The 27,370-nt window shown below is 37.9% G+C and overlaps 1 protein-coding gene across 4 annotated transcripts; it reads left to right on the forward strand.

The window, feature by feature from the left end:
* Positions 1 to 1,967: 1,967 nt before the first annotated feature.
* UBQLN1 (ubiquilin 1) lies at positions 1,968 to 26,242 on the forward strand. Of its 4 annotated transcripts, none has more exons than XM_039729965.1 (11): positions 1,968 to 2,155; positions 12,905 to 13,056; positions 16,654 to 16,769; positions 18,164 to 18,426; positions 19,121 to 19,279; positions 19,882 to 20,125; positions 20,626 to 20,768; positions 21,533 to 21,616; positions 24,041 to 24,156; positions 24,471 to 24,639; positions 25,424 to 26,242. In XM_039729965.1, exons 1-11 carry the CDS (start codon positions 2,000 to 2,002, stop codon positions 25,577 to 25,579), a joined length of 1,758 nt encoding a protein of 585 aa, XP_039585899.1. In that variant the 5' UTR covers positions 1,968 to 1,999; the 3' UTR covers positions 25,580 to 26,242. The 4 variants fall into 4 exon arrangements, with proteins under 4 accessions (XP_039585899.1, XP_039585900.1, XP_039585901.1 ...); XM_039729966.1 differs by having other exon boundaries at positions 25,427 to 26,242; XM_039729967.1 differs by lacking the exon at positions 21,533 to 21,616.
* Positions 26,243 to 27,370: the final 1,128 nt, after the last annotated feature.

Raw genomic sequence — 27,370 nt, forward strand, 5'->3', positions numbered from 1 at the left:
TAAAAATCCATCAGGCTAAGAGGATTAAGAATTCAAAATTATTTGCTGTATCATTTTCATTTTTTTATAAGCTTTGCTCTATCTGATGAGAACCCATATGCATGTTGTCCTGGTTTAGGGTATTTTCCATCTGGACCCTTTCAGTTCTGGCAAATGAGATCCCATATTCCTGTTATCTCACCAAAATTAACATGAAGATAAAAACATTCTTTGTTAAGTTCCCTCTTGATTAGTTAAGAACTTTCAGTAACTTCCAAGTTATTTGCTATAAATTTTTAGTATCCTTGCCACTTACAACAAATATACCTCAGTAAGTAACACAAATTCCTCTAACTTGTAAAGTTCTGCTAGCTATAACCAGGCAGAAGTTGCGTTACTCTGGTACAAAGTGTATTCATGTAACAGTACGCTCAGCGTGAGCTGTATCTATAAACTGTAACAGCCTGCGATGAGGAGTATCTCCTTGCTCTTTCATCCAATTTCTGCTTGAAATCACTTCTTGATTGCAGTGCAGGATTCTGCTGTGCAATGTCCCTCACCCTGCTAGCTAACAAGGTAGTGTGGCACAGGCACCTGCCCAAGTGCTCTGCTGCAGCAGAAGTCACGCCTTGTCGCATCACAACCAACGGGCAAAAGGAACATGTGTGACTACAGAAAGGCTTAATACTTGAACAGGCCTGGAATCATTCTTATCCGCAACAAACAAAAGCTCTAGATCAGGCAAAACCTGGAATTCCCTTCAGCCAATATGAGGTATTCCTATTTCAAGGTCTCTTAGCAGGTCTTCAATTCCTTTAGTAAAAATGTCAAGAGTTTTGGAGCCTACCATGCTGTATTACAATTTTTTTTTTAGTACAATCTGAACCAATCCACAAAGGGTGTTGAGAGGTTATCCCAAGAGGAGACCAAATCATCTGGTGATCCAGAATACTGTGGGAAACATCTGTTCTCATCCAAGAAAAAAAGGGCATTTGATTCTACAGCTCAGCCACACACATACTTTACACCAAAACAGGAAAAGACATCTTGAATTTCCTGAGAGGCAAGAATATTTTGGGAGAATGCCTAATTTGGTAATGCAATTTTAAGCTGTGTTTGAGGTTTTTTTGGTCTAAGTCTGAGGAAGATGTGATTTCCCGCTACAGCATGCTACCTTAGCAATACCTTTAAAGGAGTAAAAGTTCAGTATTTATTATTCTTTAGCTGGGGCCAAGTAACCTAAAAGCAACAGGTACTAAATTATTTCATTGATGTAAGTTCACAAACTATGACAAGTTAGTTTTCTTGCATCTTCCAAGACCAAACCCTCTGGTTTCATCTCTCTACAGGCCATGTAACTCCTCATGTCTTAGGACTGGAGCTCCAGCAAACCACAGCTGCCTGGCCAGCACCAGCTGGGGAGCTGGTGACCCTCTGCACGGACCTCTGGAGAGGATCCTCCGGGCCAAGCCCTCTGCCAAGGCAGGGCCAGCTACAGCAGGTGACACAGGACCGTGTCCAGACAGGGCTGGCATGCCTCAGGAGAGGGAGAATCCATGACCTTCCTGCGCAGCCTGTTCCAGTGCTCTGCCGCCCTAAGTGTAAAGTTCTTCCCCATGCTGAACGACGTCTCCCGTGTCTGAGTTTATGGCCATTGCTCGTCCTGTCTCGGTACCACTGAGAAAAGTCTGGCACCCACCTCTGAGATATTTACATGTATTGATGAACCCCCTCTCAGGCTCCTCCAAACTAAACAGGCCCAGTTCCCCCAGTCTCTCCTCATACGAGAGATGTTTCAAACCCCAAATTATCTTCGTGACGCCCCACTGGACCCTCTCCAGCAGCTCCTTATCTCACTCGTACTGAGGAGCCCAGAACTGGACAGGGCACTCCAGACGGGTCCTGACAAGGTGATGTCCGTGGAGGCAGCAGGGGCAGGGCTGCGGCAGCCCGGAGCGCCTCGGGGGGCGGCGGGGGCTCGGCGGCACCCGGCCCGGCCCGTCCCCGCCCGCACACGGCAATGTCGGACAGAGCGGAGGGGCCTGCGGAGGGCCCCTCTGGCTCCCCCGCCCACGACTCTGCCGGTGTCTCCGAGCCACGGATCATCAAAGTCACGGTGAAGACCCCCAAGGAGAAGGAGGAGTTCGCCGTGTCCGAGACCAGCAGCATCCGGCAGGTGAGGGGCGGCGGAGCAGGCTGAGGGGGCGGCGGGGCCGCCTTGGGGCCGGGGCCGAGCGCCGTGCCGCTCGGCAGGGGAGCGCCGGCCCGCGGCTCCCGCCTCCGGCGGCGCGGGGCGAGGGCCCTGCCCGGTGACAAAGCAGCTTTTGCTCGCCCGGGTCGCGGCAGGCGCTGTTGGGCGAGCACCGATCCCGGCCTAGGAGGGGACTGCTGCCTTGTGAGGCCAGCGGGGGTAGTGGGGAAATGTGCCGCCTCGTACCCTCCTCGCCGACTTCTCTGTTGCACTGCGGAGGGCTGGCTCGGAAGGTGGATGCAGCTCATTCGTGAAGTCATTGAGTCGTAGAATCGTTTGAGTTGGAAGGAGACATTAAAAATCTTCCAGTTCCCCTGTCGTAGGCAGGGACACCTTCAGCTAGACAGGTTGCTCAAAGCCCCATTCAGCCTGGGTTGGAACACTTCCAGGGATGGGCCATCCACGGCTGCCCTGGGCAGCCCGTTCCAGTGCCTCACCACCCCCACAGTCAAGAATTTTTTCATAATTGGTAATCTAAACCTACCGTCTTTCACTTTGAAGCTATTGCCCCTTGTCCTGTCAGCACATGTTCTTGCAAACAGTCTTGCCTCATCCTTCCTGTAAGTTCCCTTCAGGTGCTGGAAGGCCACAATTAGGACACCCCAAAGCCTTCTCTTCTCTCATTTTCTAGGTGTGAGTTGTCCTGTTGAGCAGACTGGTTTTGGTGGTAGTTGTCTCACTGGCTGGCTAACGTGACTGTAGGAAACGTAGCCAGTCACTAGTATCTCTCTGTTTCCAGTGTTTATTTTGATCTAACAGTCTTTAAAAACAGTGAGTCAGCCTTCACCTTTGGGAGGTCGTAGCCTCAGTACTGTGTTTGTAAAATCTGCAGTCTCCTGTACTTTGATGTGCTAGTTACGGGTATGGTACTTAGCATATGGCGTGGTTATGTCAGATAACCAAGGTTTTAGGGATTTTATGCCTTCCTGTAAAAGTCTGTGCCCCAGCTGCCTCTGTCTCGAACTAGTGACACCTGCTGATTCATCGACAGTTTCCTGCAAGTCTTCTAGTCTTCAGAAGGTTTGCTGTGCAAGTATTGACTAAAACTTCATTTATTTAAATTAGAAAGCAACAAATCATAGAAAAGATGCTATCAAAATGTAAAAACACAGTCTCTTGCTTATAAAGAATGTAGACATCACTAGACTCTGAACTTCTTTCATTTTCCATAGGATTTCCCACTTTTCTCCTTGAAATGGCTCTAAATGTGGCACCTTTGTGCTATTCCACAATTTTTTGTGTGTGTGATTGGTATTGCAGACTTCATCAAAAAAAGGTTACATGTCCGAAAGCACCACTAATGTCTAGATACAGAACTTTGCATCATTCCTTAAGTCTGAGATGAAGAACACTGGCTGTTTAATGGAAGAGGATACAAAAGATGAAGTAAAGGCTCTGAAATTTCAAATGCAGTGCTAGCACTTCAACTAGACTGTCAGACTTTTGTTTCACCTAGTTGCTGTGAATAGAGAAAATGCTAATGTTTCTTTTGATTTTTTTTTTGTCCTCACATCTAATCTACACTCAGTTTGGTTTTGTGGTTTTTTTTTTTGTTTTCTTCTTTTGTACATCAGTGTTTGGGCTAGAAGTAGAAGTGTCCCAGACCTCGATATCATTGTGATTTTCTCCAGCTGCCAATGTATTGAAGCTGCTTTCTTGTCTTCTCTAGTCTTTTGGCAGCTGCAGTGTTGTGTGCTCTGAGCTACTCTCTCTGCAAGCTTGATCTAGGCATTTCTCCCAAAAAAGTAAAATGACTGTGTTTGCTTTTTAGTGCTGTCCACTGCTTTCCCAGCAATCTCAGTCTGAAAGGGGTGCTTTTCATTTCTGTGTTCTCGACAGATTTGTGAGCAGTATCAATGCAGTTTTGTAAAAGTCTTTGCAGTTTTGTGGCTTTTGTTTTGTTAGGATGTATCAAAAGGGAGATTCATAAACTGAATCTAACCTGAGGATTGTGTTTGTCCTGTAAAGCAGTCAGCCATCAGTTGGGTCCTTTGGAAATAATAAACAGATTTACTTTAGCTGTGAATTTTGTAATACATTTGATTTTTAACAGGTTTGTTTCAGATTGAATACTGGTGGAGCTGCCAGAATTTCAAATAAACAGTTGTCATAAACTGAATTGGTTGTACCCTGTCAAGAGTACAACATGAATTTTTACTGAAAGCAGTCATGCAAGTTTAGGGAATTAACAGAGGACGCTACTTCAGATGTCTTTGTTGTCTACCGATATCCTGGAACTGTTATTAAAATATTAGATCTGCATTTATAACTTAATTCTTGTGAGGTAAGATTGCCCTGCTGGGTTGACCATTGGATTGAAGTCCCAGGCAGTGTAACAGCACTAAAAAATGCATTGTCCCTTTAGTGTGATTAATATTGGCTTTTTCTCTTAAACTGCAAAAATGAGCTGTTAATAATAATAAGCATCAACAGTAGATGCAATGTTTCTAGAACCAGCCTTGAAAATAGGTTAATCTCAAATACCAGGCAAGTTGCATATCTGTTCAAATGCATCTGTGATCAGCAAGTGGTTTGTACAGTTGAGATAGGTGGGCCAGTAACTTGTATGCTGAAAAAAACAAAAAAACCCCAACCAACCAACACAAACCAAAACAAAAAAAACACCAAAAAAAACCCAGCAAAAGAAACTCAGTGTATTTCCATAGCTAACACTAGAACTTAAAGAATTGAGTTATTTATTTCTTTATGGTCATTTCAGAATACTGCTGGAACATGAACCTAGATTTTCTAGGAAAATATTTCATGTCATCAGGGCCAAATTTAGGGGTAAAAAATATATATTTTATGTTGCCCCATTAATGTAAACCATGTTTGCAACTTTTCTGTCAAGATTTTTTCCTGTATTGGAAGACTTCAGCAGATTTGTTACTGTGATTCTGTGTTGTGCAGCTAGAGCAGTGAGTATGCAGGTTGGTATGGAAAATAAACTAAGTACAAAGCTACTCTGGGAGATCAGTTGATTTCAGCTGCTGTCTATCTGTCTTTCCTTCTCTGAAAATTATTTGATTTTGCTTAGCACAATTTGGCTCAGTATTAGGCAAGGACCAAATATTTGCATTCTTCACGGGGTATGATACTGGTGTTGCTCAGAGCAGCGACTTAATGAGTACATGATGGGTAAAAGATGAATACCTATAAATTTGTTGACTTTAGCTGATCCTGACAGTGCTGATACTCTGGCTCACCATTTGTCTCCTGTCCTGTGTTTTCTTCCTTTGGTTTATTTTCTGAGTTCGTGGCAGTACAGTCTTTGCAATTTCTTGTTTAGCAGAGTTGTCTTAATGTGTTTGGTAAAGCCTGTATACAAAGAAAAAGCATGCTCATTTTAGGAGTGACTCGTGTCTTAGTGGATGACATGGATTGTTTGAGTATTGAGGTGTTGGAAAACCAGTTTTTTTTACCTTCATCATTTAGAATGAGGGAGTTTTAGAAGAGTTAAAGCTTGCTGATGCCTCTTGATGCTGTTTTAGTGCCCTGTGTTGACATTTGCTGTATTCGTGAGTTTATTATAACTGGTCCATAATTACTGTCTGCACATGTGTAGCACACCAGAAGATACTGAGTTGTCCATTCTGTGAGCATTACAACTCTGAGACACAGTAACATGTCTAGCTGTGTGTTATTAACTGCTGAGCCAACAAACAGTGGATACAGTAAATCAGTGCTAATAATTTCAAAAACTTAAAGTTCTTACAGAGAATGATTGACAGTCCTTTGATTATATGAAAATTTCAGAGCAATATCCATCAGGAAAAATTAGTGAAATTGAGTTTAGCTCCACATAAAACAGATTAGATCCTTTTCCAGGTTTAGGGGTTTTTTCCTCCCACTTTTTATTTAGCTTCAAACTTTAAATAGAATATCTCTTCAGTGTGGAATGCAGTTTTCAGTAACAGCATATTTAACAGTTTCTAGTGTATTTCTTAAAGTAGGTGAACACAAATGTGCTTTCTGCACTAGACTAAACTACAGATAAAATTCCTGAGTTACTTAATTTTATGTGTACATGTATCCATTGTGTTGAGACTACTGATTTTTGTCAAGTTTTTTGATTTTTTTTTAATTGAAATTACAGTACTGTTTATGGTTGAAACTTTAAATCCATAAATTTAATTTTTGTGCCTGGATCTCATAATCCCAAATCGGTAGTCTTCTGCTTTATAAAGATCATACAGGTGTAAGTGTTAAATTGTTAAAGCTTTGGGTAGTTTGGTATTAGAGCAAGTTTCCTGGCTTGCATATGCTTTTAGTATTTTATGTAATGTTTTACCTTTTTAAGAAACTGTACTTTATAGGAACAATTATTTTACCATGATCCAATTCTGTTTCACTGTTTTTCTGTAATCCAGGGATTACTGAATGCTACAAACAAAATAGGTTGAAAGTATATAATGGAATCCAGTCTGTTCTTTGTTTCCAGGATTGTGATTCAGGTTTGTGTTGTTTCTCAGGTGTTTCAAAGCACTTGAATACGTGAAGCATTTAGTGTTAGGTTTTCCATGTCTGGTGTGTCAGTGCATTGTAACACATCTGTGTGATTCTTTACGGAGTCTGCCTCATTATGTACTCTGATTATATTTATTTCTTAACCTGGGTTTTTTTTCCCCCTCATTTTGTGGTATCAAAATTGTTTTAGAGCAATGGTAGGGTGACTATTTGATAGAAGGAGCCTTCAGAAGTAAAAGACTTTTATTGGCTTAGATGTAACTCAAAGGTATTGTTTGCCATAGTACTCAATAGGTGTTTTCTGATAAATGACTGGCAGACAGAGTAAAATAAGAAAACCTATTTTAAAATAGTTTTTAAATAGTAGTGTGAAGTGTCTTTTGTGTAGATACTTCTCTGCATAAAAGTAAAACATTCATATTTATATTTTTAATTATTTTTTAAAAATGTTAGGTATGTCATATGCATTTGTCCTGTGAGTTTGTTTTGCTAAAATCACTCACCCTCAGGGGTGTCACACAGTTTAAAAAAATTGCCATATGTGCAGTTCAAAATTGCCAACAGCATAGAAAACCTTAATGAATAATTAGCTGTGGTAAAAGTGTCATGTAAAGATTTTAAAAACCAATCAATATTGCAATCAAGTGATTATAAACCTTGTCTCTGTAAAAAGGGTCATTGTCTGGGAGTAAAGTTAGGGTAAAATCTTAAGAATTTGGAAGAAATGGTGACACAGTGTTCTGGTTTTGACTGGGATAGTCAAACTACTACAACTACTACTACTACTACTACTACTACTACTACTACTACTCCTACAAACTACTACTGACTATCCCAGTCAACTACTAATCTTCTTAGTAGTTGATATGGTGCTGTGTTTTATATTAAGTGCAAGAATAACCTTAGTAACACACTGATTTTGGCTCTTCCTAAACAGTGTTGTTGTTTGTTAGGAATGTTACTCCCTAACTGGGTGACTGCACTGAGATTTTCCAAACCACACTGGCACTCTTTCTCCCTCTCTGTCACCTTTTCCTCTCCCTCTCCCCCGTGAGCCTGAGTGTTCTATTTGTTTGTTAAATAACACTGCATGTTGTATAAATTAGTTGAGTTGTATAATACAGTTGAGAGTTTTCAAGATGAAAATAACATTGAAAGAGAAGAGTTGAAGCATTTTCTATTTTTACGCAGCACAAAAACCTCAATGGGTTATGTTGAATCTTAGTGTCCTGTAACTTATAAAGCTTTTTTCTCTTTTCACTCTTAAGTTGTCAGTCAACCCAAGGCATGCTGGAGAGGAGAGTTGGAAGCACAAAAGGTCAAGATCACAGGTCGAGATAAGAACAATTTTCTGGAAACAGCAATGAGATAAGAAAACAAATATTAACAGCAGCAATATTAATGACAGAGGGTGCAAGAAAATCAATGATTGACATGGAAAAATCCCTTGATAACTGACAATACTGGACATCTCCCTCCACCATGTTTTCTTGACCAGAAGGAACCCCTTCTCCCTGGAAGAGATTCCATTTCCCCAGCTGTTGTCAATGAGAAGAGGTGGTATAGGATAACCTCTGGGTCCAAGCCGTGCTCCCTCCTGGCTACTGCAAAAATGAACCCTTTCCTGGCCTGAGCCAGGACAGTCCTTATTCTAAATGGAGGTTTTGGGTTTGTGTTGCTTTACCAGTGATCTGGTACATAACGAACAGGGAGAGAGTAGGTTACCAAGTACTTTTATGGGAGAAGTGATGCTTCTCCAAACAAAGGCTTGGAGAAGTGCTGTGGCTTGCTGAAGAATCCCTGAAGGGAATAGAGATGGCTAGAACTTGAGTTGTGAGCCCTTTACACTACCATGCACTGCTGCAGTTCACGCTTTATGGGCTGCTAACCTTTTAAGCTCATCAAGAATCTGACTTTGAGTTTTAAAATGCAGGGGTTTTTTGTGAGTTTGATTTGATTGCAGACATTTGAGGAAATAATTTTATTATGAAACTAGCATGGGTCATTGGCAAAGCCACCATAAGACAGTAACTCCATTACGACACGAAAGACAGTACTCTTACATAAAAGCCTTACTTTATGTGTTCTTTCTAGCTGTGCTCTGTCTGTTCTGGGCCAAAAGTGCTTGTATTCCTGCTTGAAATGACAAATTCTTGTTTTCCTTCCTGTGTAGTGTCCTAGAGTTGTGCAATGAAACCCTGTTGTTACTGACTCACTTTAAGTCAGTAGTGAGATGTCCAGGTCATGATTCATCCCAAAAGGAAACTACAGCTATCAGCTGTGGCCATGAGTATGTTTGGTTCCTTACTTCTTGGGTCAAGACGACCTGTAACCATTAATTCTGTTGTATGAAAGAAGGCTGGAGCTCATCAAAGTTTACTTTTGAGACTGCTCAGTGTGGGTGTAAAACAGACTGGAGTTCAGTCACTATGCTTAACTGTGTATGTTGTTAGGAAAGACAGTTGAAAGTTTTAATATTACGGGTGCTTTTAAAAAAAGCAGTGCCAAACAAGGTAATGCTGTTTCAAAATCTTTCTTTGTAGTAGAACTATTTGAGAGACTGCTGGGAATGAAAACTGCAGTTCAGCCTTCTATGTACAAACATTTGCTTCTATGTCATGCTCTATTGTGCTCAAAACAGAGTTTCCTGTGGGGAAACTCTTTTTTTCACAGTCTTCTAGATAAAATTGTAGCTTAACATTTTCAAAGCAATTGAAGATTTTAGGGACCTGTTTTCTGTTACTTTCAATGGACTTCGATGTTAATTGTCCAATACCTCTTCCAGGTTGTTACTGTAATTAAATTTTTAAATATTACTTACTAAGCTGAGGTTGAGAGAATTTGGGAAAGTATTTTTTAATTTATTTGTTTTCTTCCCTTTATTACTTTATTACAACATTTTGTTTTGTGAGTGGATAGTAAGATTATTACTGTTGCTGGTTTTGATGTCATAAAATGAGTCAACAGAAGCTTTTGAAACATTATATGGTTGTAATATGTCAAAGGAGAGTTTGAATGTTAATACTTTCACTTCACCTGGAATAACACTTTACCAGGTTCTTCCAAGGCCAGGTTGTCAGATGTTAATAGGTTAATGTTTAAATTACGGATCTGTTCTGCAAAGTGACAGTGCGAAACAATATCTTGTTTAGTCAGCTGTTCTACTTCTTGTGTATTTGGATATTTGCTTTGTTTGGTGACAAAGTGTTTACTTTGAGTAGCTCAGGTACCAGTATGCATTTGTTCAACACTAGACATCAGCATTTTATGGTGTCCATCTGTACCTTGCAAAAAGCTTGAGGCAATCAAGTTGAGCAGGTATAGTGAAAGTCCTAGATTACTTTAGAGAGTTTTTTTTCCACGTCTTAACATCGAACAAAAAAGGCAACTTTTGTTAATGGTGATTATTTTAAAATTGCTATGAAGATAAGGGTATTTGGCATGGAATTGAAAGTAGCGCTGGTGTGCTGCTAAAAAGCCAGTGGGTGTTCTCAATATGAAAAACAATACTGCTTTTGTATGTCAAAGCAAAAAAAAAGTTTATGTTAACAAGTTAACTTGAGGTAAAATGGCAATTTGAGCAAAGTCCTTCAACAACACAAGCCTTGGATTTGTTCTAATTAATTTCAAATCTACAAGTTGCCATGCTTTGAGGAGAATTCAACCTTGAATCAACTCACTCTAGTTAAGAATAATTTTTACTTTTCTCCCTAGGAAAATCAGGCCTCTGTCTAGACATTAGTCCAGTGTTTTAGTCTGATTCTCACTGTGTTTCTCTCCACATATTTTTCTAATAATCATGTAAAAAATTGACATGATTTTACGTTATTTTTACTGTATTCAGTTACTAGAGGAGTACGATGAACCAGTTTCCATGAATACACTAGGTTTCAAGTATGTTGAAACATTATTTTCACAACTTGGAGTTCTTTTCTATGCCCAGATACAACTGAATATTTTTGTAGTACCACAAGGAGTAGTATTATTACAATGAAGTAAAACTTACATTTAGAACAATGAAGCAAATGAGCTGACATTGTTGGTTGAATTGTTACATGATAATTAAAAGGATGAGTCACTGCATTAGGAGAGTTGGACAGAAATGCTCATCATTTCCAGCCAGTGATTGACTACTCAGTGAATAACGAATTTAAAGTGGTGGTGAATAGCTCATTGTCCAAGTGGAGACAGGTGATGAGTGGTGTCCTTGGGGATTGGTACAGGGGCAAGCACTGTTTAACATTGTCAGTAACATAGACAGTGGGATTTAGTGTACCCCAGCAATGTGTGCCAGTCAGTGTAGTGTGAATGAGGTGCTGGAGGAAGGAATACCATTCTTGCCAGGCTTGAGAGGTGGGCTCATATGAACCTCATGAAGTTCAACAAGGCCAAGTGCAAGGTGCTGTACTTGGTTTGGGGCAATCCCAAATACAAATACAGGGTGGATTGGGAGCAGCCCTGAGGATGACTTGGGGGTGCTGGTTGATGAAAGGCTGGACATGACCTAGCAATGTGTTCTCACAGCCCAGAACGTTGATTGTATCCCAGGCTGCATCCAAAAGCAGGTGGCCAGCAGGGTGAGCAAGGAGGATTCTGCCCCTCTGCTCTGTTCTGGTGAGACTCTACCTGGAGTGCTATATCCAGCTCTGAGGACCCCAGCAGAGGAGGACGTGGACCTGTTTGAGTGAGCTGGGATGAGGCCACCAAGATGATCAGAGAGCTGTAGTCCATGTCCTTTCAAGACAGGCTGAGAGACTTTTGTTCATTGTGGAGAAGAAAAGCTTCAGGGAGACCTTAGAGCAGCCTTTCAGTGGCCAAAAGGGACTTACATGAAAGATGGTGAGGGACTTTTTCAAGGGCATGGAGCGATGATATGAGGGTAATGACTTTACCCTCTTTAATATTAGGAAGAAAATTCTTTACTGTGAGGACACTGGTACAGGTTGCCCAGAGAAGCTGTGGATGCCAAATCACAGGAAGCATTCAAAGCCAGACTGGACTTTGAGTAACCTGGTCTAGGGAAAGATGTCCCTGCCCTTGGCAGAGGAGTTGGAACTAGATGATCTTTACATTACTTTTCAACAATGTTCTTAGGATTCTGTCTTCCACATGTGTAGATGATTTTCTTCCTCTGCCTCAGGAAAAAAAAAAAAGGGTATGAATCTGTTATTTAAGATGTTTTGGACGGTTAATGTCGCCCTGATTTTTTTAAGATTTTCTAAAGCCTTCTGATGTTTGCATTCTTGTATGAAACTTTCTCACACACTTTTCTGTAAACAACTTATTGTTTGCATTCTTTTGTGGAGGAGGAAAAATTTGATGGACTGTTGGTTTGTCCAGTGTCCCTGGAGAGGTGGCACTTTCACCCTCCAATCCTCTATCACCTTTGGAAATCTATAAATGTAAGAGTCAGAAAATAAAGTCTCTCTTTTCCCTGCCTGAGAGCAGCAGCGTGTCTGCGTCGTGCTGTCTTGTGTCCTGTAGCGACAGGTTAACACTTAGCAAGCAGTCGCTTTTGTAAAAGGTCTTGTATGGTAATGATTTCTCAATGAAATGAAAAATGTGTTTATTCACTGTGCCCTGGGCTGTTACTTCATTTCATGTAGCTGTGTCATGCATTGAATGAGAAAGCAGAGCCAAATATAACTTTTGTCTGTTAGGAATGCTAGTTTTTGACATATGGAAGGAAGGCAGCAAAACTACATCTAAGGAGGATATACTCAGTTCAAGCAAAAGTCTAGACAGATTTATCCTCTTTATGGCATTGCATCCTTCAGCAGTGGATGGCTTCAGTGGTGTGCACATTTGTATCTGTGTACTTGCTAGTATGTAATTATATGCATACTTTACCATGTGTATACAGGTGTGTCTATGTGTATATGTATATGGGTGTGTTTATAGTGTATATACTAGTGTGTATTTATATCATGGATGCATGCCTGTCACAGTAATCTTCACGAGAAATCAGATTTTTGTTGTCACGACTTATGTAACTAATGATCTAGATGTGAAATTCTTCACTTTCCTTTCTGAATGACAGAAAGAAGTCCAGGAAACAAAAGTATTTCTAGTTTGTGAAATACAGAATATGCAGTACAAGTGAGGTAATATAACAAATATAAAAACCAGGTTGTTCTTAAATTATTTTTAAAAATTGCAGTTCAGTATATAATTATATAAATGTATAATATTTATTTTTTTGTTTAGTTCAAGGAAGAAATCTCTAAGCGTTTCAAGTCCCATACTGATCAGCTTGTGTTGATATTTGCTGGAAAAATTTTAAAAGATCAAGATACTTTGACTCAGCATGGAATTCATGATGGACTCACTGTTCACCTGGTTATCAAAACACAAAACAGGTAATCTTAATAACAAGTGATCTTCTGTTTACCTCTAAAGAAGTTAAAGTGCTCTGCATTATTACTAGCTTTCTGTTGGGCAAAACTAGATTTGACTAAATCACCCTAATCAGCTCCTTAATTACAGCTGCTGCAGGACAACAGTGAAATTATGAAATTACAGTTGTTTTTAAAAATGTATCTCATATTTTAATTTGGTTTATATTTTTAAATACATTTCTTTTACTTTTTCTTTTGGCTTTTTCTGGGGGGTTTTTTGTGTTGGTTGGTTAGTTTTTGTTATATAGCTTTTTGTTGTTATTCCAGCTGTGTTTTGCCTTTGCAGTTGTTAGATATCTCTTACTATCCATTAATATATGTTATTCAGATTTTCTTTTCACGTATGAAAATTTGCAGTGAATCTTTTTTTTCTCTGCAGTGAATTTTCTTTCCTTGTTTTACCAACACAGTGAGTAAAGACTCTTTTGGTAGAACAATGAAAGAAAATTTTTGGGAACTGCTTTAGTGTAATGAATGTATCTGTTTAAATAGTCTTTCGATTTTAAGGACTTTTGGGATTTTTTTTTGGGGTGGGTTTTTTTTTTTTTGTCTGTTTTGTTTTGGTTTTGGTGTTTTGTTTTGTTTGTTTTTTGGTGTTGATTTTTCCTTTTGGGGAAGCATTAGAATGATGGTAAGAAAGCTGTATCAGTTAGCTATGGTGTGTGCACTTCCTGTGAAGTGCCCAAAAATCTTTTCAAGTAGAGCAATAGATCCCTCAGAAGCAGTTTAATATTAGTCAATAACATGTTCATTCTTTTCGAGTGAAAGTGGTTTTGCTCCTGTTCTACTTAAGCCTTTTCTGTTTATGGTGAAGATCCCCTCTGATGTGAAAATGTCCTCCTATGTTGAAGGAAAGAGCATGGAAGTGTAGGGGAGAGCAGAAGCAGGCTTTCCCTTTCAAGGCCTTACCAAGACACAAAGGCTGGCTAGTAACATTAGCAAATACAAATTCTTGTTGAAATTAGTATCATTAGCATTAAATGTAGGTACCCCTTTTGAAATTGATACCTTCAGTTCTATATTCATGTCCTGGAAAGATTATGTTCACTGCCCTGGAATCAAAATACATGTTTGTCCTATCAGAGCCCTGTGTCTCCTCCACCTGAAATTGAGGCTGATACAAGCCATGCCAGTCTTGAATATGGTATTAGGTAATACTGCAGTTCTGGTCCTTTTGCATCTGAATGAGTATTCAGAGTTGCTATTTTTTTGTAGCTTTTTTTGCAATTACAATCTTAAGTGTGGTAGAGGGGCATCATGACTCCTACTAGGAGGATGCTTTTGACTTGCACAGTCTTCAGAGAGTTTATAGTTTAGACCTACTATAGCTATACATACTGAAATACCCTAGCCAGCCTCTTGGACCTTCTTGCACTTTGCCTCTGAGCAGAGGAACCCTCAGGAACACAAATGTCAAATGTGTGGCTTTTGGGGAATTTTCGGGGTTCCTGCATCTGTCTTACCAGCAGTGCACTACTCCATGTCTTCATTTGTGCCTGCTTTTTTTTTTGAATCATTTTAGAAGACTGTACTTCTGTTATCTGCAGAATGTTTTAATTGTGTCTGGGAAAATGAAATGAACTAAGGACTACAGATCCTTCGCATGTACATGCGCTGTGTTCAAATGATGCATTGAAGTTTTCACCTACTTTCACCTACAGCTTTGCTTGAATGAACGAAAAACATGCTAAAACCTGCTGGAGAGAATGAAAATCAGCATTGTCCTGAAGCATCTCCGTTGTATTCTTGCTAAAATATCTATATTTTATGCTTGTCGTGAAAGACAAGATTAGACTCTGCAGTGTGGCCTGGAATGTGCTGATTTTTGGCCATCAAGATTGATTTGTTCCCAGCTGTTCTATGCTGTGCTATTTACTTTTCTGTTGACTCTTGCTGTTACTGTTGCTACTGTGTATCTGAAAAAGTAAAAGTTATTTTCCAATACTGGATCTGAAAGTGATCTTTTCCCTTCTAAGCAATGTTAGATGTGCCATTTCAAAATAGGTATCCTCATATATCCCAGCCAAATGCTTGTTAAAAAAAAATATTACTTTTTTTACTGTGCTACAGACTGCTACAGACTTTCAGTGCAATCTTGTAACCTATCTTTTAGAGTTTTAGTAACTTTACAGTGTTGAAGTAACAGTGAGAGATTAGCACAGGGCGGAGAAGATACATGGAATTTCTGAATAGAGTTCAAGGTCAACAGGTATCATTTGTTCGCAAGTGCTGGGAGGAAACATAATGGGTATAAAATGAGTATAAAAGGCGATGTGCACTTGACAGGAATATCCCCAAAAGACTGGAGGCTCACAGGCTTGACAGGCACTAGAACCATTATTTTCAGAGAATATGTCCCAATTTGCATAGGAGCACTATTGAACTTCAGCTTTCAGTCATCTACTTTTTTGTCACACTTTTGAGAAACTTTCTTGTCTATTACATGAAGCAGCATAGTTGCTTCTCAAAACAGTTTCTCAGTTGAAAATGCAAATAGGATTTGATGCATATTATTTTTCTTTTGCTTATGGAGGAAAGATGTGTGTGTTTTCTAGATGAAAGAAATCTCTAGCAGGAGAATCATGATCTGTATACAATCTATAATCTTTCTCATTCAAGTTACAGTTGCTTGCCAGTTATAGTCATCTTGTGTTCAAAGTTGGCAGTTGCTGATAATGAACTTAAAGAATTCTTAGAAACCTTAGGAGAATCTCTGCTTTTAAGGCATCTTTCTGATTTTTTTTTATGGTTGGGTTTTTTTTTTCTGATATTTGCTTGAGTGGAGCAAGTGAAGAGTTATGTTACAGGAGAAAGGTTCTCCAAGGTGCAGTGTGGAGTTTAGTGGACTGTCAAATTCTCAAATATTTTTGTGACATCTGAATTCATGGTTTTGAAAAGTATTTTATTCTGTAGTACTGCAAATATAGGCATTTATTGATTGTTGAAACACAGTGGAGAATTGATTTGGATTGCAAAGTAGTCTCTTTTCTTCAGAACAGAGAGGTCAGGTTAACTTTATTTAAGCTCAGTTCCTTGATCTTTTTTATTACATGGCAACATTAGTCTTTCTGTGTGCAGTAGAAGGGTGTAGTGAGTACACAGCCTGGGCAGCCTTTATTGCCTGTGCTAAATTATGCACAGGCTTTAGCTTCATGTGATTTATTATCAGCCTTTTTTTGAAGTCTTTAAGGTTTGAGAGTTTGAGATTTCTCTTCTAATAAATTATGACATTAGCTGAATTTCATATTCAATATGCATCCTATTAGAGATGTGGCATGAAATAAATTCCATATTAAATTTGTCAGGATGTATTTCTTGAAGTTCTGGGCATGTTATCAGTACGATGTGAGTATAGTGAAATAGGACATGGATCCTTTAAGCAAGGTAAGAAAGATTTATTACAGGAAGCCATCTGGGGATAACTGGGGTTATCCCTGGGTTTTGACCAAGAATCAAAATGTAATTTGAGATTCTGAAGTATAGTACTATAGCTACATTTAATGACAGTACTTAAAATAACATGTTACACTCTATAAAGTTTTAAAATTGCTTTTTCAGATCACAAGACTACCCAGCTCAACAGGCAAACACCACTGGGAGTACTGCTACTACATCAACATCAAGCAGTAGCACCTCAACATCAACGTCAACAAATAGCAATCCCTTTGGCTTGGGTAAGAATATTTGTTAGGTAGTATGGTAGGTGTCTTCTCTTGGATTACAATAATTGTCCCGAAAGCTTTATTACAATGTAGACAAAACTTGAAAAACAAAACCCAAACAAACACATCAGCTAAAAAATTGATTACAGATATATATTGAATTGGCTGTTGAAGGTTTCTGATCAGTCAGTTGTCACAGGAAAGTTGTTTCATTAGTTTTATCTAGAATCACAAAATAGTTTGAGTTGGAAGGGATAGATTTTAAGGTGATCTAGTCCAACCCCTGTGCAATTAGCTGGGACATCTTTAACCAGATTAAGTTACTCAGAGCCCCATCCAGCCTGACTTTGAATGTTTGCAGAGATGGGGCATCCATCACCTCCCTGGATAAACTGTGCCAGTGTTTCACCATAAACTTCACTACAAGATTTGTACTATTTCACCGTCAGTGGTTAAGGTGCTAATGATGTTATATTTTGCACTATGAGTAATGAAAAGCCTTCCAGTGTCCTTGTACTACTTATAAGTGCATCTGAATACAGATAAATCGTAGAAGTTTGGACCTGTGACGTGAAGCCAAGATCTGCAATAAAAGCAACAAAATTGCTGCTAATCTTACAAATAAGTGTTTCTCAGGTTTCAAGTCTGATAGTATTACAAGTCTTCACTTCTATGAATTAAGAGGCTGTAGTCTGTTGACTTAAAAATTATAACCTACTTCCATAGTTGTGGTGGGGTTTTGTTTCATTCTTTTTGTCTTTCATTCTTTGTTTCTTTTTTTTTTTTGCATTTGGGAGTGGGGAAGAGGTAGAATTGGAAAAGCCAATTATAGTAAACAGATAATTTCTTAGGTTTTAATGGTTCTTTGGTCTGTCTAGTACCTTCTGAAACTCTTTCTCTGGATTCAGCAAAGCACAAAAATTCAAAACGTAATTAGCTCTTGGTGCATTATTACCAAGAGGAACACAGGTTCTGCATTTAATTAGAATAGGGAATATTACTTATATTGGGAGTTCACTCTTATTTATAGTATAACCAAGAGGAGGCAGATAAATGATTATTACAAACGCAATTTTTAAGTGTTGGTGGAGGGAGCAGGACATGGACCTAAAGCCCCCAAACTCAAACATTTCTTGTATCTTGGCTTTGAAAAATGAGAAAAAAAGTTGTTAGAATTATAAAAAAATTTATTTAAGAATAAAGTCTGTTGGATTTTTGGCTATGTATCTTGTTATTTAAGGAAGCATACCCTTAGTGAGTAACTCCTGAATAACCTTGCAAAAGACAGGACTTTCCATTCATTTTTGTTACTTGGAAGTATGAGATATGTTCAAGTATTTTGTATTTAGAAAGAATCTCTATGTGATTGAAAGTTTAGTCAGTCACATTTTTTCATCCTCTTAAAGGTGGCCTTGGAGGTTTGGCAGGCCTGAGTAGCCTGGGCTTAAATACTTCAAACTTCTCGGAGTTGCAAAGTCAGATGCAACGACAACTTATGTCCAACCCGGAAATGATGGTTCAGATAATGGAGAATCCATTTGTTCAGAGCATGCTTTCAAATCCCGACCTGATGAGGCAGTTAATTATGGCTAACCCTCAAATGCAGCAACTGATACAGAGAAATCCAGAAATCAGTCACATGCTGAATAATCCAGATATAATGAGACAGGTATGTAGAAAGATCTATTCGTTCATGACTTGTGATTCTGCTATTATGTAAACAACAGAGCAGGAATTGGATATGCTTAGTGGAGTGTGTAAATATTCTTAAAGTATTTAGTCTTACTCGAAAGCCATAAAAGGTTGCCATAGACAACCAGTCTCTGTTGTTAATGTCCAAAATAGACTGAAATTTCAGAAAATCTGCAGCATAGTTTTTGAAAGTCATTGAATACATGTCTTCTGAGGCTAGAACTGGATGTGGCTGTCTGCCCTTGGAACCTGTTGTCTAGCCAGCAATTTTATCATAAGTAGTAATTCTCCAAAATACTGCATATTTTCATTGTGTCTCACTGTGGGTATTTCAAGTGCTTTTTAAATTAAAAGATAAATAAGATATGTTGTGTGGCAAAATGTACCAAACTCAAAGAGATTAATAGATGCTTTTGAAATTGTATATATTTATTTTAAATTTCATACTATAGGCTGCCTGCTGTAGTGATGTTAGAAATAGTAAAAAATATGGTAGAATGCTGCCTAAATACCAAATTGTGTTGATTCACACTGAGCTGACAGGTTGGTTCAGCTCTAATCATGATTTTAAACTGGGTTAGACAGGGATAACTGAGATATTGCCAAATGCTGACGTTTTCACTTTAGAATGGATTTCTTATTAATACAGATTAAACATTCCACTTCTCTAGACACTAGAGCTTGCTAGAAACCCTGCAATGATGCAGGAAATGATGCGAAACCAGGACCGAGCGTTGAGCAACCTTGAAAGCATACCAGGGGGATACAATGCCTTGCGGCGTATGTACACAGACATTCAGGAGCCAATACTGAATGCAGCACAGGAGCAGGTGAGAAAAGATTACAAATTACACAGAAAGGAAGTACTTATTTTTTTGTACATAAAAGAATTTAAGTAATTCAAGTTTCCAGTTATTTACTTGGCAAAACAATTTTTGAAACTTGAAGTTGTTATGTAGCCTTTTACTCTTGAAAGAGCTTTAAAAATCCTCTGTTCTTCAGAGCCTGAAGAAATACAGCTATCACTTTGTGTGATTGAGAAGCTATTTTAAAGTTAATAGATTTATTTGTTACTTAATTTTTAATTCCGTTAATTCACTGCCTTAAGATTTGGAGGTCCAGTAAAATCCTTTTAAAGGGTGTGTTTAGTAACTTTTAACTGAAGGTGAGAAGAATAAAAGACTTTAAAGTCAGAAACCAGTATGCAAGACACAATTTTACTCTGATCAAAATACAATGCAGTAACAACACTACTTTCAAAAAGAAATTTCATTTTTGGGGGGGTCCTAGTATCTCTCAGTGTTAATGTCTTTTCACAATTTACATTTAATTACTGTAGACTGCTGCGTATAACTGATTAGAAGCCATAAACATTTATTTTCATGTATGATTTAGAATTTTGTAGATGATTAGTGTTTGCTTTCCTTTGTAGTTTGGAGGTAACCCATTTGCTTCTTTGGTAAGCAATGCATCAGCAGGAGGGGACAATCAGCCATCTCGTACAGAAAATAGAGATCCTCTGCCAAATCCATGGGCTCCTCAGCCTAGCTCACAGGCTTCCACAACAAATACTGGCACTGGTGGTGAGAGCAGTGGCAGTAGTACTGCTGAAAATAGCACTTCAGGCACAACGGGACAGAACTCAACTGGACCGAACTTGGGACCTGGGCTTGGAGGTGTGTTTGTTATTGCAACTATATATATTTGCACATACTTGCAAATTTACTGAAATGTTTCTTTCATTAGGATGAGAATTTTTGATCAGTTTTTATTGTTACTTTTATAGAACGTTTTACTATTACTAAATTCCTCTGAAGAAAAATAGTAAAAATAAAAAAATATGAAAAATAATCTAAGTGATAATAATACTTGTACACTGCCTTAAAATAACAAAGGTAGCGAATATGCAGACAAATTGTAGTATTTTTTCTGTTCTAAGGCAAATGGGAAAACAGCTGATAATGTGGATAGTTGATGGGAGTGTGTGTTGGATACAATGTCTGTCTTAACTTCTAGGGTAGATGTGTCTGTGTAAATAGAACCACACTGAGGTAAGTTTCAGTCTTAAACTCATGAAAACTAAGTTATATTCTGCGTTATATTCTGGGTTTAGGTGGTCTACTTTCTCTAACGATAGTCAGAATGCTTACTAACCTGCCCTTACCTTTTCTTTAAGCTGGTATGTTCAACACACCAGGAATGCAGAGCTTATTACAGCAGATAACAGAAAACCCACAACTTATGCAGAATATGTTGTCTGCACCCTACATGAGAAGCATGATGCAATCATTAAGCCAGAATCCTGATCTTGCAGTACAGGTAAACTACATTTGGTATGGTAATATATTGTGTGTATTAAAGTAAAAAAAGACAAAACCCAAAAGCTCAACAATTGCCTGTGGCAATTGCCAGTTTTTAGTGTTAATTCCTAAGTCACTGAAATCATTACTTTCTTACTTTCAACAATTTATTGCCTTGAGTTTCTTCAATTTCTAGCTGGATATCATGCCTGACATACTTCAAAAATCATTGTGGGATTGGCTATTACTCTGCTTTTAACTTCTCATTTTTGACCTGCACCTCACTGTAAAAGTGGAGATGCTCATGTTTTATGAATGGTCTTGTAGGAGTGCTTTTTATTTAAAGTGGTAGTATTGAAACTCAAATTCTGAACTGACATTGAAAAAATATTACCTCTTCTGTGTTAAATACTCACTTGGAAATATCCTTGACTTCAGGTGATATTTACAGCAAAGCTATTACTTAGATTTACTTAGGGGAGGCTGAACAGAAAAGGATTTTCTTGGCAAGACTGCCTTATTTGTATCTGGAAGTCCGTTCATTTACAAGAAAAAAAGAACCAATGAAGCAAAAGTGAAACAAAAAAACCCGCCAACCTCCCCCCCGCCAAAAAAAAGAAAAAAAAGACAAACACCTCCAGAAAGTTTTGACCAAAGGAGTAGATAATTATTATTCTGTGAGATAATTTTCGTATACTATTACAATATTATCTGTAGTTGTTTTAAAACTTCCAGTGTTTCTTTACTGCTTGATCTTTGAAGTTAAATATTTTTGTCCTATAGATGATGTTGAATAATCCTTTATTTGTTGGAAATCCTCAACTTCAGGAACAAATGAGACAACAACTTCCAACTTTCCTTCAGCAAGTAAGATGAGATACTAGCTATTAATAAAAGTTTTCAAATCAATGAGCACTATTTTTAATAAACTGGTGCCTGTCTAGATTCTGTAATACATTTTCATTAGCTTTAGATACTAAGTTAGATTGTCCCTTGATAATATTCTTGCTAATATCTCCATCTCTTTCAAAAGTTGAACCTGACTGTTGTCTGTGACTAGCATAACCACTAAGATTTGTTCTTGCTTCTTTGCTTAGAAGAAATAAATGCTCTTACTGCACACCAGCCAGAAAACAGCTGTTTGTGACAAGATTTGTTTCAGAAATTAAAAGGAATAGTACTTTTCACACAAGTAGTTAAAGTTTCAGTATGCTTTTCTCATGCCTCTTCAAACCTGCATTAAATATTTGGAAAAGAGGTCCTTGAGCATGTCTTGAAAGACCCAAGTCATTAGCTAATTTAAAATAAGTGGGTTCTGAAGTCTTTCCTGGAAAGATTGCTCCACCATTGCCTTCCGCTCATGCCAGCATTGCATTTGCAGCCCAGGTATCTGCTTGGTATTAGTTGTCACAGTGTATAGTAGTACTTGTTTTCTAAATAGATGCAAGATTTTCTGTAGGCTTTGAAAACCTAATCCACTGCATGAGTTTTGTCATTAGGCAGGCATTTGTCCTTGCAAATCAGTGTAAATATGTGTTGCCAAGATCTGACTGGAGGTTTTATGAGTAAAATAATATGAGCACATACATGAATTACAGTAGCATGTTCAGTGTCCAGAAGATACTGTTTATATTGTTTGAACCACCTGAATGGCTGTGGTGTTTCATATTGTCACTGCTTTGTAATGACTCAGTAGTATCTGAGGAGCTAGTACATTTATATTTTGAAATCTGTGAGTAATTGGTAATTAATGAATGAAATCATATCAGTAAGAATCCTATCTGTTTCCTTGGTGTATCTCCTTCTGTTATTACCACCTGTTGTATTCACTGTCTGAAGTTAGATGATTAACAGCATTAGCAGGTGAGGTGTGAAGTGGAGAAATATCTGGATATTCTCAGAATGTTGGTAATATTTCAATTTATGTTTTCTTGCTTATCTACCTGTGTTTATATTATGGGACTGGGAGACAGAAACTGTGGAATTTGCATAATGGAAGGCATCTTTTGCAATTAAGGGCAATTGCCCAGCAGAACTAGGGAAGAATGGCTGCTACTGGAATTGATAACATTGATAGAAATGAGATCCAGGTCACCTAAGTGCTCTAAGAATTGTTGGGCCAGCATTTATGTAAGACAGCTTCAAATATCAGACCATAAGTCAAATATTTTCATAAAGTAGTTGCAGCACCTTTCTTTGGAGGACCCAAAATGTTTATCTCTTTAAATTTGAGTAATCTTTGCCATCTACTATACATTTATTTGTTGACTTTTAGCTATCATGAAGATAAAAGTCCAAGAGATTAATAGAGAATATTAATTGCTCTTCTGAAGTCTCTTTAGGCACTCAGATCAGAGTTCTTCATGTGCTATTCTGCAGTTCTGCTCTGTAGTACAGGAAGTTTGACTTTAATCTCTGATTTCTACAATGACCAAATGTAGTATTTCAGCAAAAGTAATCTGGCCTAGTTGCCAGGGGAAAGCTGCTAAGATTAGTAAGCCTATCTGCTCTTTGGTCTGATTATCGAAACTGTCGGTAATCAAATAACTATGGTATGTGTAACTGAAACATCGCTTTTTGCTTATCTGTTGCATCTCTATGCAAAGGTGAGCATAAGCCACTAGTTTTGAGTTTGTGTCTAAAATAATGAGGTTTTTGGATGTTTAATTTCAGAAATGAAAAGGATTTGCCTTCTTAATTATTTGATTATGTGAAAGCCAATTTGTAATTGAAGTCACAGTAGACTGAGAACCCTTGAATATTATACATTTGCTTGCTGGTATATTTTCCAGTATGTTTGATTACATTTCAGGCTGTAAGAGCACTACAGATAAGAAGATATGTACAAATAGTCACAATCAAATTGCTGCGATCTGAAATCGACTAGGAAAAGGAACTTAGTACTTTTTCTTAGATATTTTTTGGTCAAGTTTCATCATGTTCAGCATTGTTGCTTACCAGTAGTTTGATACAGGAGACTAATTCTAAAATAATGTACTAACACAGTCTTGTGACTTTTGAAAGAACGAGATCTGTAATGAAAAATACTTCTCCTTGTATAATTCTTGTTCAAGAGGCTTTTTCTACATCTAGAGAGTTCATTGATCACCTTCTATGGTGATCAATGAACTTTTCTCACAGAAGAAAAGATAACTGAAGGATTTCCTGTAATATTCAAATACAAAATCAAAAGCCAAGTTCTGAAATTATGTCAGATTCTATGAAACATCTAGCAATAAAAATTACCTTGGAACATCTACACATAATGAAGAGTTTCTCTCCTTCTCTTAGATGCAGAATCCTGATACATTATCAGCTATGTCAAACCCCAGAGCAATGCAGGCTCTGCTACAGATTCAGCAGGGCTTGCAGACATTAGCAACAGAAGCACCGGGGCTTATACCAGGGTAAGAATTGATCTTACAGATTTGGACAGGAAGTTTTCCTTTGTGTTGGTTACTCTTTTTAGATTTAGAGATTTATACTGTCTTAATTAAAGATTTATCCTCTTGCCTTTTTTAGTTTAACCAAATTTGTTTTAGAATCTGTCACATTTGTCTGGTGTGCAGTTCTAAACAGTGATAACTCTGGTCTTTTTCTCAGTACTTTACTTAAATTGTTATCTTCTCTTTGACAGAATTTGTACCCACTAATTAATGAGAAGAGACAAACTAGTATTTATTATGTAAGTGGTGTATTTATTTTTCTGTAATTTATACAGGTTTAATCCTGGCTTGGGTGGAGTGGGAAGCAGCGGAGCACCTACAGCATCCACTGCACCTAGTTCTGTTTCCACTGAAAATACAAATCCAGCTTCAGGAACTGCTGAACCTGGTCACCAGCAGTTTGTTCACCAGATGTTGCAGGCACTTGCTGGTGCAAATGCTCAGGTAATGTACATCATTATATTCTAAATATTTTTGCTTTTATTCTTAATTGTTAAACACTGGAAAGAAGACAGATAGTTGAGAGAAGAGCCCACTGGATGCTTGTGGTCAAAGGTCAGTAGAGGAGGCTTAAAAGTGCTATTGCAGCTGTGCAAGTAAATACTGAAAAAATATTCTCTGTCCTGATTAAAAACATGCCTCTGAAGGTCATACCATTAAGACAGTGCAGAATTTTGCCATGAGTTTGTGTAATCAGGATCTTCCTATAAAGCAAAACTAACGGTTTGCCTTAGACTCAAGCTTTCTAACAATCAGGATTTTGGTAATTTTAGTCAGCAGATACTTGGGAGTGTTACAAAAGAGGTGATCTTTATATTGAGGAAAAATAAAGCCTGTAATGTTCAAGATTGCTGACAACAACATAATCTTTGCTGTTCCACATTGCTAGGTTGAACTCTGTTTTGTTTTAAAAACCCAGGTATATGCATATCTTTAAGAAACTGTTCATGGCACATACATGTACCCAATTTAATTTGAATCCTCCTCTATCAATCAGTTTTTTTCCTGGAGTTCAGGAATGGTATGTAAATGTAGATAATTTGATGTTGCTGACTTTGAAAAAATTTCTTTAGTTGCTAATTGAATTTATCTGAATATATTTTTTGGAACTTGAAAAAGGTGTAGTCAAAAATTAGAAAAGACAGTGCGGTGCAGAACCCACCTGTGTTTAAATTGTGTATTTTGCTAAATTTGTATATGCTTTTATAGCTTGAAATTTTGTTCTTAGCAGTTACAAAATCCAGAGGTTCGATTTCAGCAACAACTGGAACAGCTGAGCGCAATGGGCTTTCTGAACCGTGAAGCAAATTTACAAGCACTAATAGCAACAGGAGGAGACATCAATGCAGCTATTGAAAGGCTGCTTGGCTCTCAGCCTTCATAGCAGTGTTTCTTTTAACTTGAAAAAATGTAATTTATTTTTGATAACAGCTCTTTAATCTTTCAAATTGCTTTATTTCATTCTGACTGTTGGGATTGTCTTGTTATAACTCAAACCAGTCTGATGCATTTGAAGGTGGAGTTCAGTAGCTTTCTTCAGACATTGGGAATCAATGCATTGTCACTTTTGAGTCCATCAGTTCTTCTGTTCAGCATTATTGTGATTTTTTTGGAAACAGTATCAGCTTTCACAGTTGGATGAACAAGTTTTGTCTGACCTACAAATGGCCAATTTATTTACTACTTAAACAGTATCCTTCAGTAGTAATTTATGTAGATTACACATTAAAAAGGAAACAAATTAATTGAAGCTGTGGGTACCAATACTGCTTATTGTGATTTTGGCATGTTTTTTTTTTCTTGACTAGCAAAATGCTGGAAGATTTATACCACTTCAGTAATCTACCATCTTTTGCTTTAATTTGTCTAAGGCATAAACACAATATATACAACATAGCTCATTTCTAGAGATGTACGAAATACAATAGATCTACAAATTGTAAGCAATGAAAAAAACAAACAAAACCCCCCTACAAAGCAAAAACAAAAAACCCACAAAAAACCCCAAAAACCAATCAAACAAAACCAACCAACCAAAAAAAAAAACCCAACCAACAAAAAAAAAAAACCACACAAAAAAACCACAAAAAACACAAAAAAACCCAAAAAAAAAAAAAGGAAAAAAAGTCATAGTACTTGAATTTGGTGTAGAACTGCCCACGGTCTTTGGATCTGGAAAAAAATGCATAAGCAACTTCAGTTAAAATATGTTAAAATTACTCTTCTGGTTGTCTCTTTACATTTAACTGTACAGAAACTTGCATTATAACATTATTTCAATATTCACAGATTAACTGTAAATTACTTTTGTCATTGTCCAAATTAAAGAGCCACAGCCTTGTGCTCTGGAATTGCTTCTATGACTATTTGGCTTGTTCCACTGATATTTTAACATGTATTCTGATTTTCAATTGGAGAAATTACTTCTATTCATGGTCATGTGATACTCTAATTACTTTCAACAACCAAGTAAAAAAATACTGTATAGCTTTTGAGTTTCTATTGGTAACTACTTCTCTTGTGCACAGGTAATAAATGAATTTAAAAAAATCTTTAAGCATCTTGTTTCAGTGTGTTTGCAGTTGTTCATTACCTAAAAATCAAGATGACGGTTTCTCTTAAGAGCATTTGAGTGAACTCAAGCTCTTGCAATACTTACCAGTTCTGCATTAAAACTGGTCAACAATTCCTGCGATGTGAGGTGGACGGAGGAGAATAAGAGATGGATGATATTGAAGACATCTAGGTCAGATGAAGTGGGGATTGCAGAACAAAAGTTGAAATGAATCTGCTTTTTATTGTTCTTTTGTGCGAGTTTAATGGACTTGTGCACCTTCAGGTTCCTTCGATGTTCTCAAACCTGATGTTATGCAGAGTGCAGTTCTTCATTTTTCTAGTCACCTGCTCCGCACCACACTTGGGCAGTGTGGCTGGAGCAATTGCTGGTGAAGACTGAGGCAAAAAAATTGAGTACCTCTATTGTGCTACGTAACCAGGTCTTCCAAATCCCTCCTGAAAGGAGCCACGCTTTCCCTAATCTTTTACTGTTGATGCACCTAAAGAAGATTTTTGTCACCCTTGATGTTCTGGGCTAGATTTATTTCTGTCAGTGCTTTAGCTTTCCTAACCATCTCCCTGCTTTTACTGTCTGGAACTTGGGCAGTGTGGCTGGAGT

The sequence above is a fragment of the Passer montanus genome, unplaced genomic scaffold (genome assembly GCF_014805655.1).
Source record: "Passer montanus isolate IOZ18808 unplaced genomic scaffold, ASM1480565v1 scaffold7, whole genome shotgun sequence".
NCBI classification, from domain to species: Eukaryota; Metazoa; Chordata; class Aves; order Passeriformes; family Passeridae; genus Passer; species Passer montanus.

Bases quoted from the DNA above. Each gene is read 5' to 3' on its own strand.
- UBQLN1 (XM_039729965.1), top strand. From the start codon at position 2,000: ATGTCGGACAGAGCGGAGGGGCCTGCGGAGGGCCCCTCTGGCTCCCCC. The intron at 20,769-21,532 runs GTAAACTACATT...TTTGTCCTATAG, and splicing joins ATCCTGATCTTGCAGTACAG to ATGATGTTGAATAATCCTTT. The intron at 24,640-25,423 runs GTAATGTACATC...TTTTGTTCTTAG, and splicing joins TTGCTGGTGCAAATGCTCAG to CAGTTACAAAATCCAGAGGT.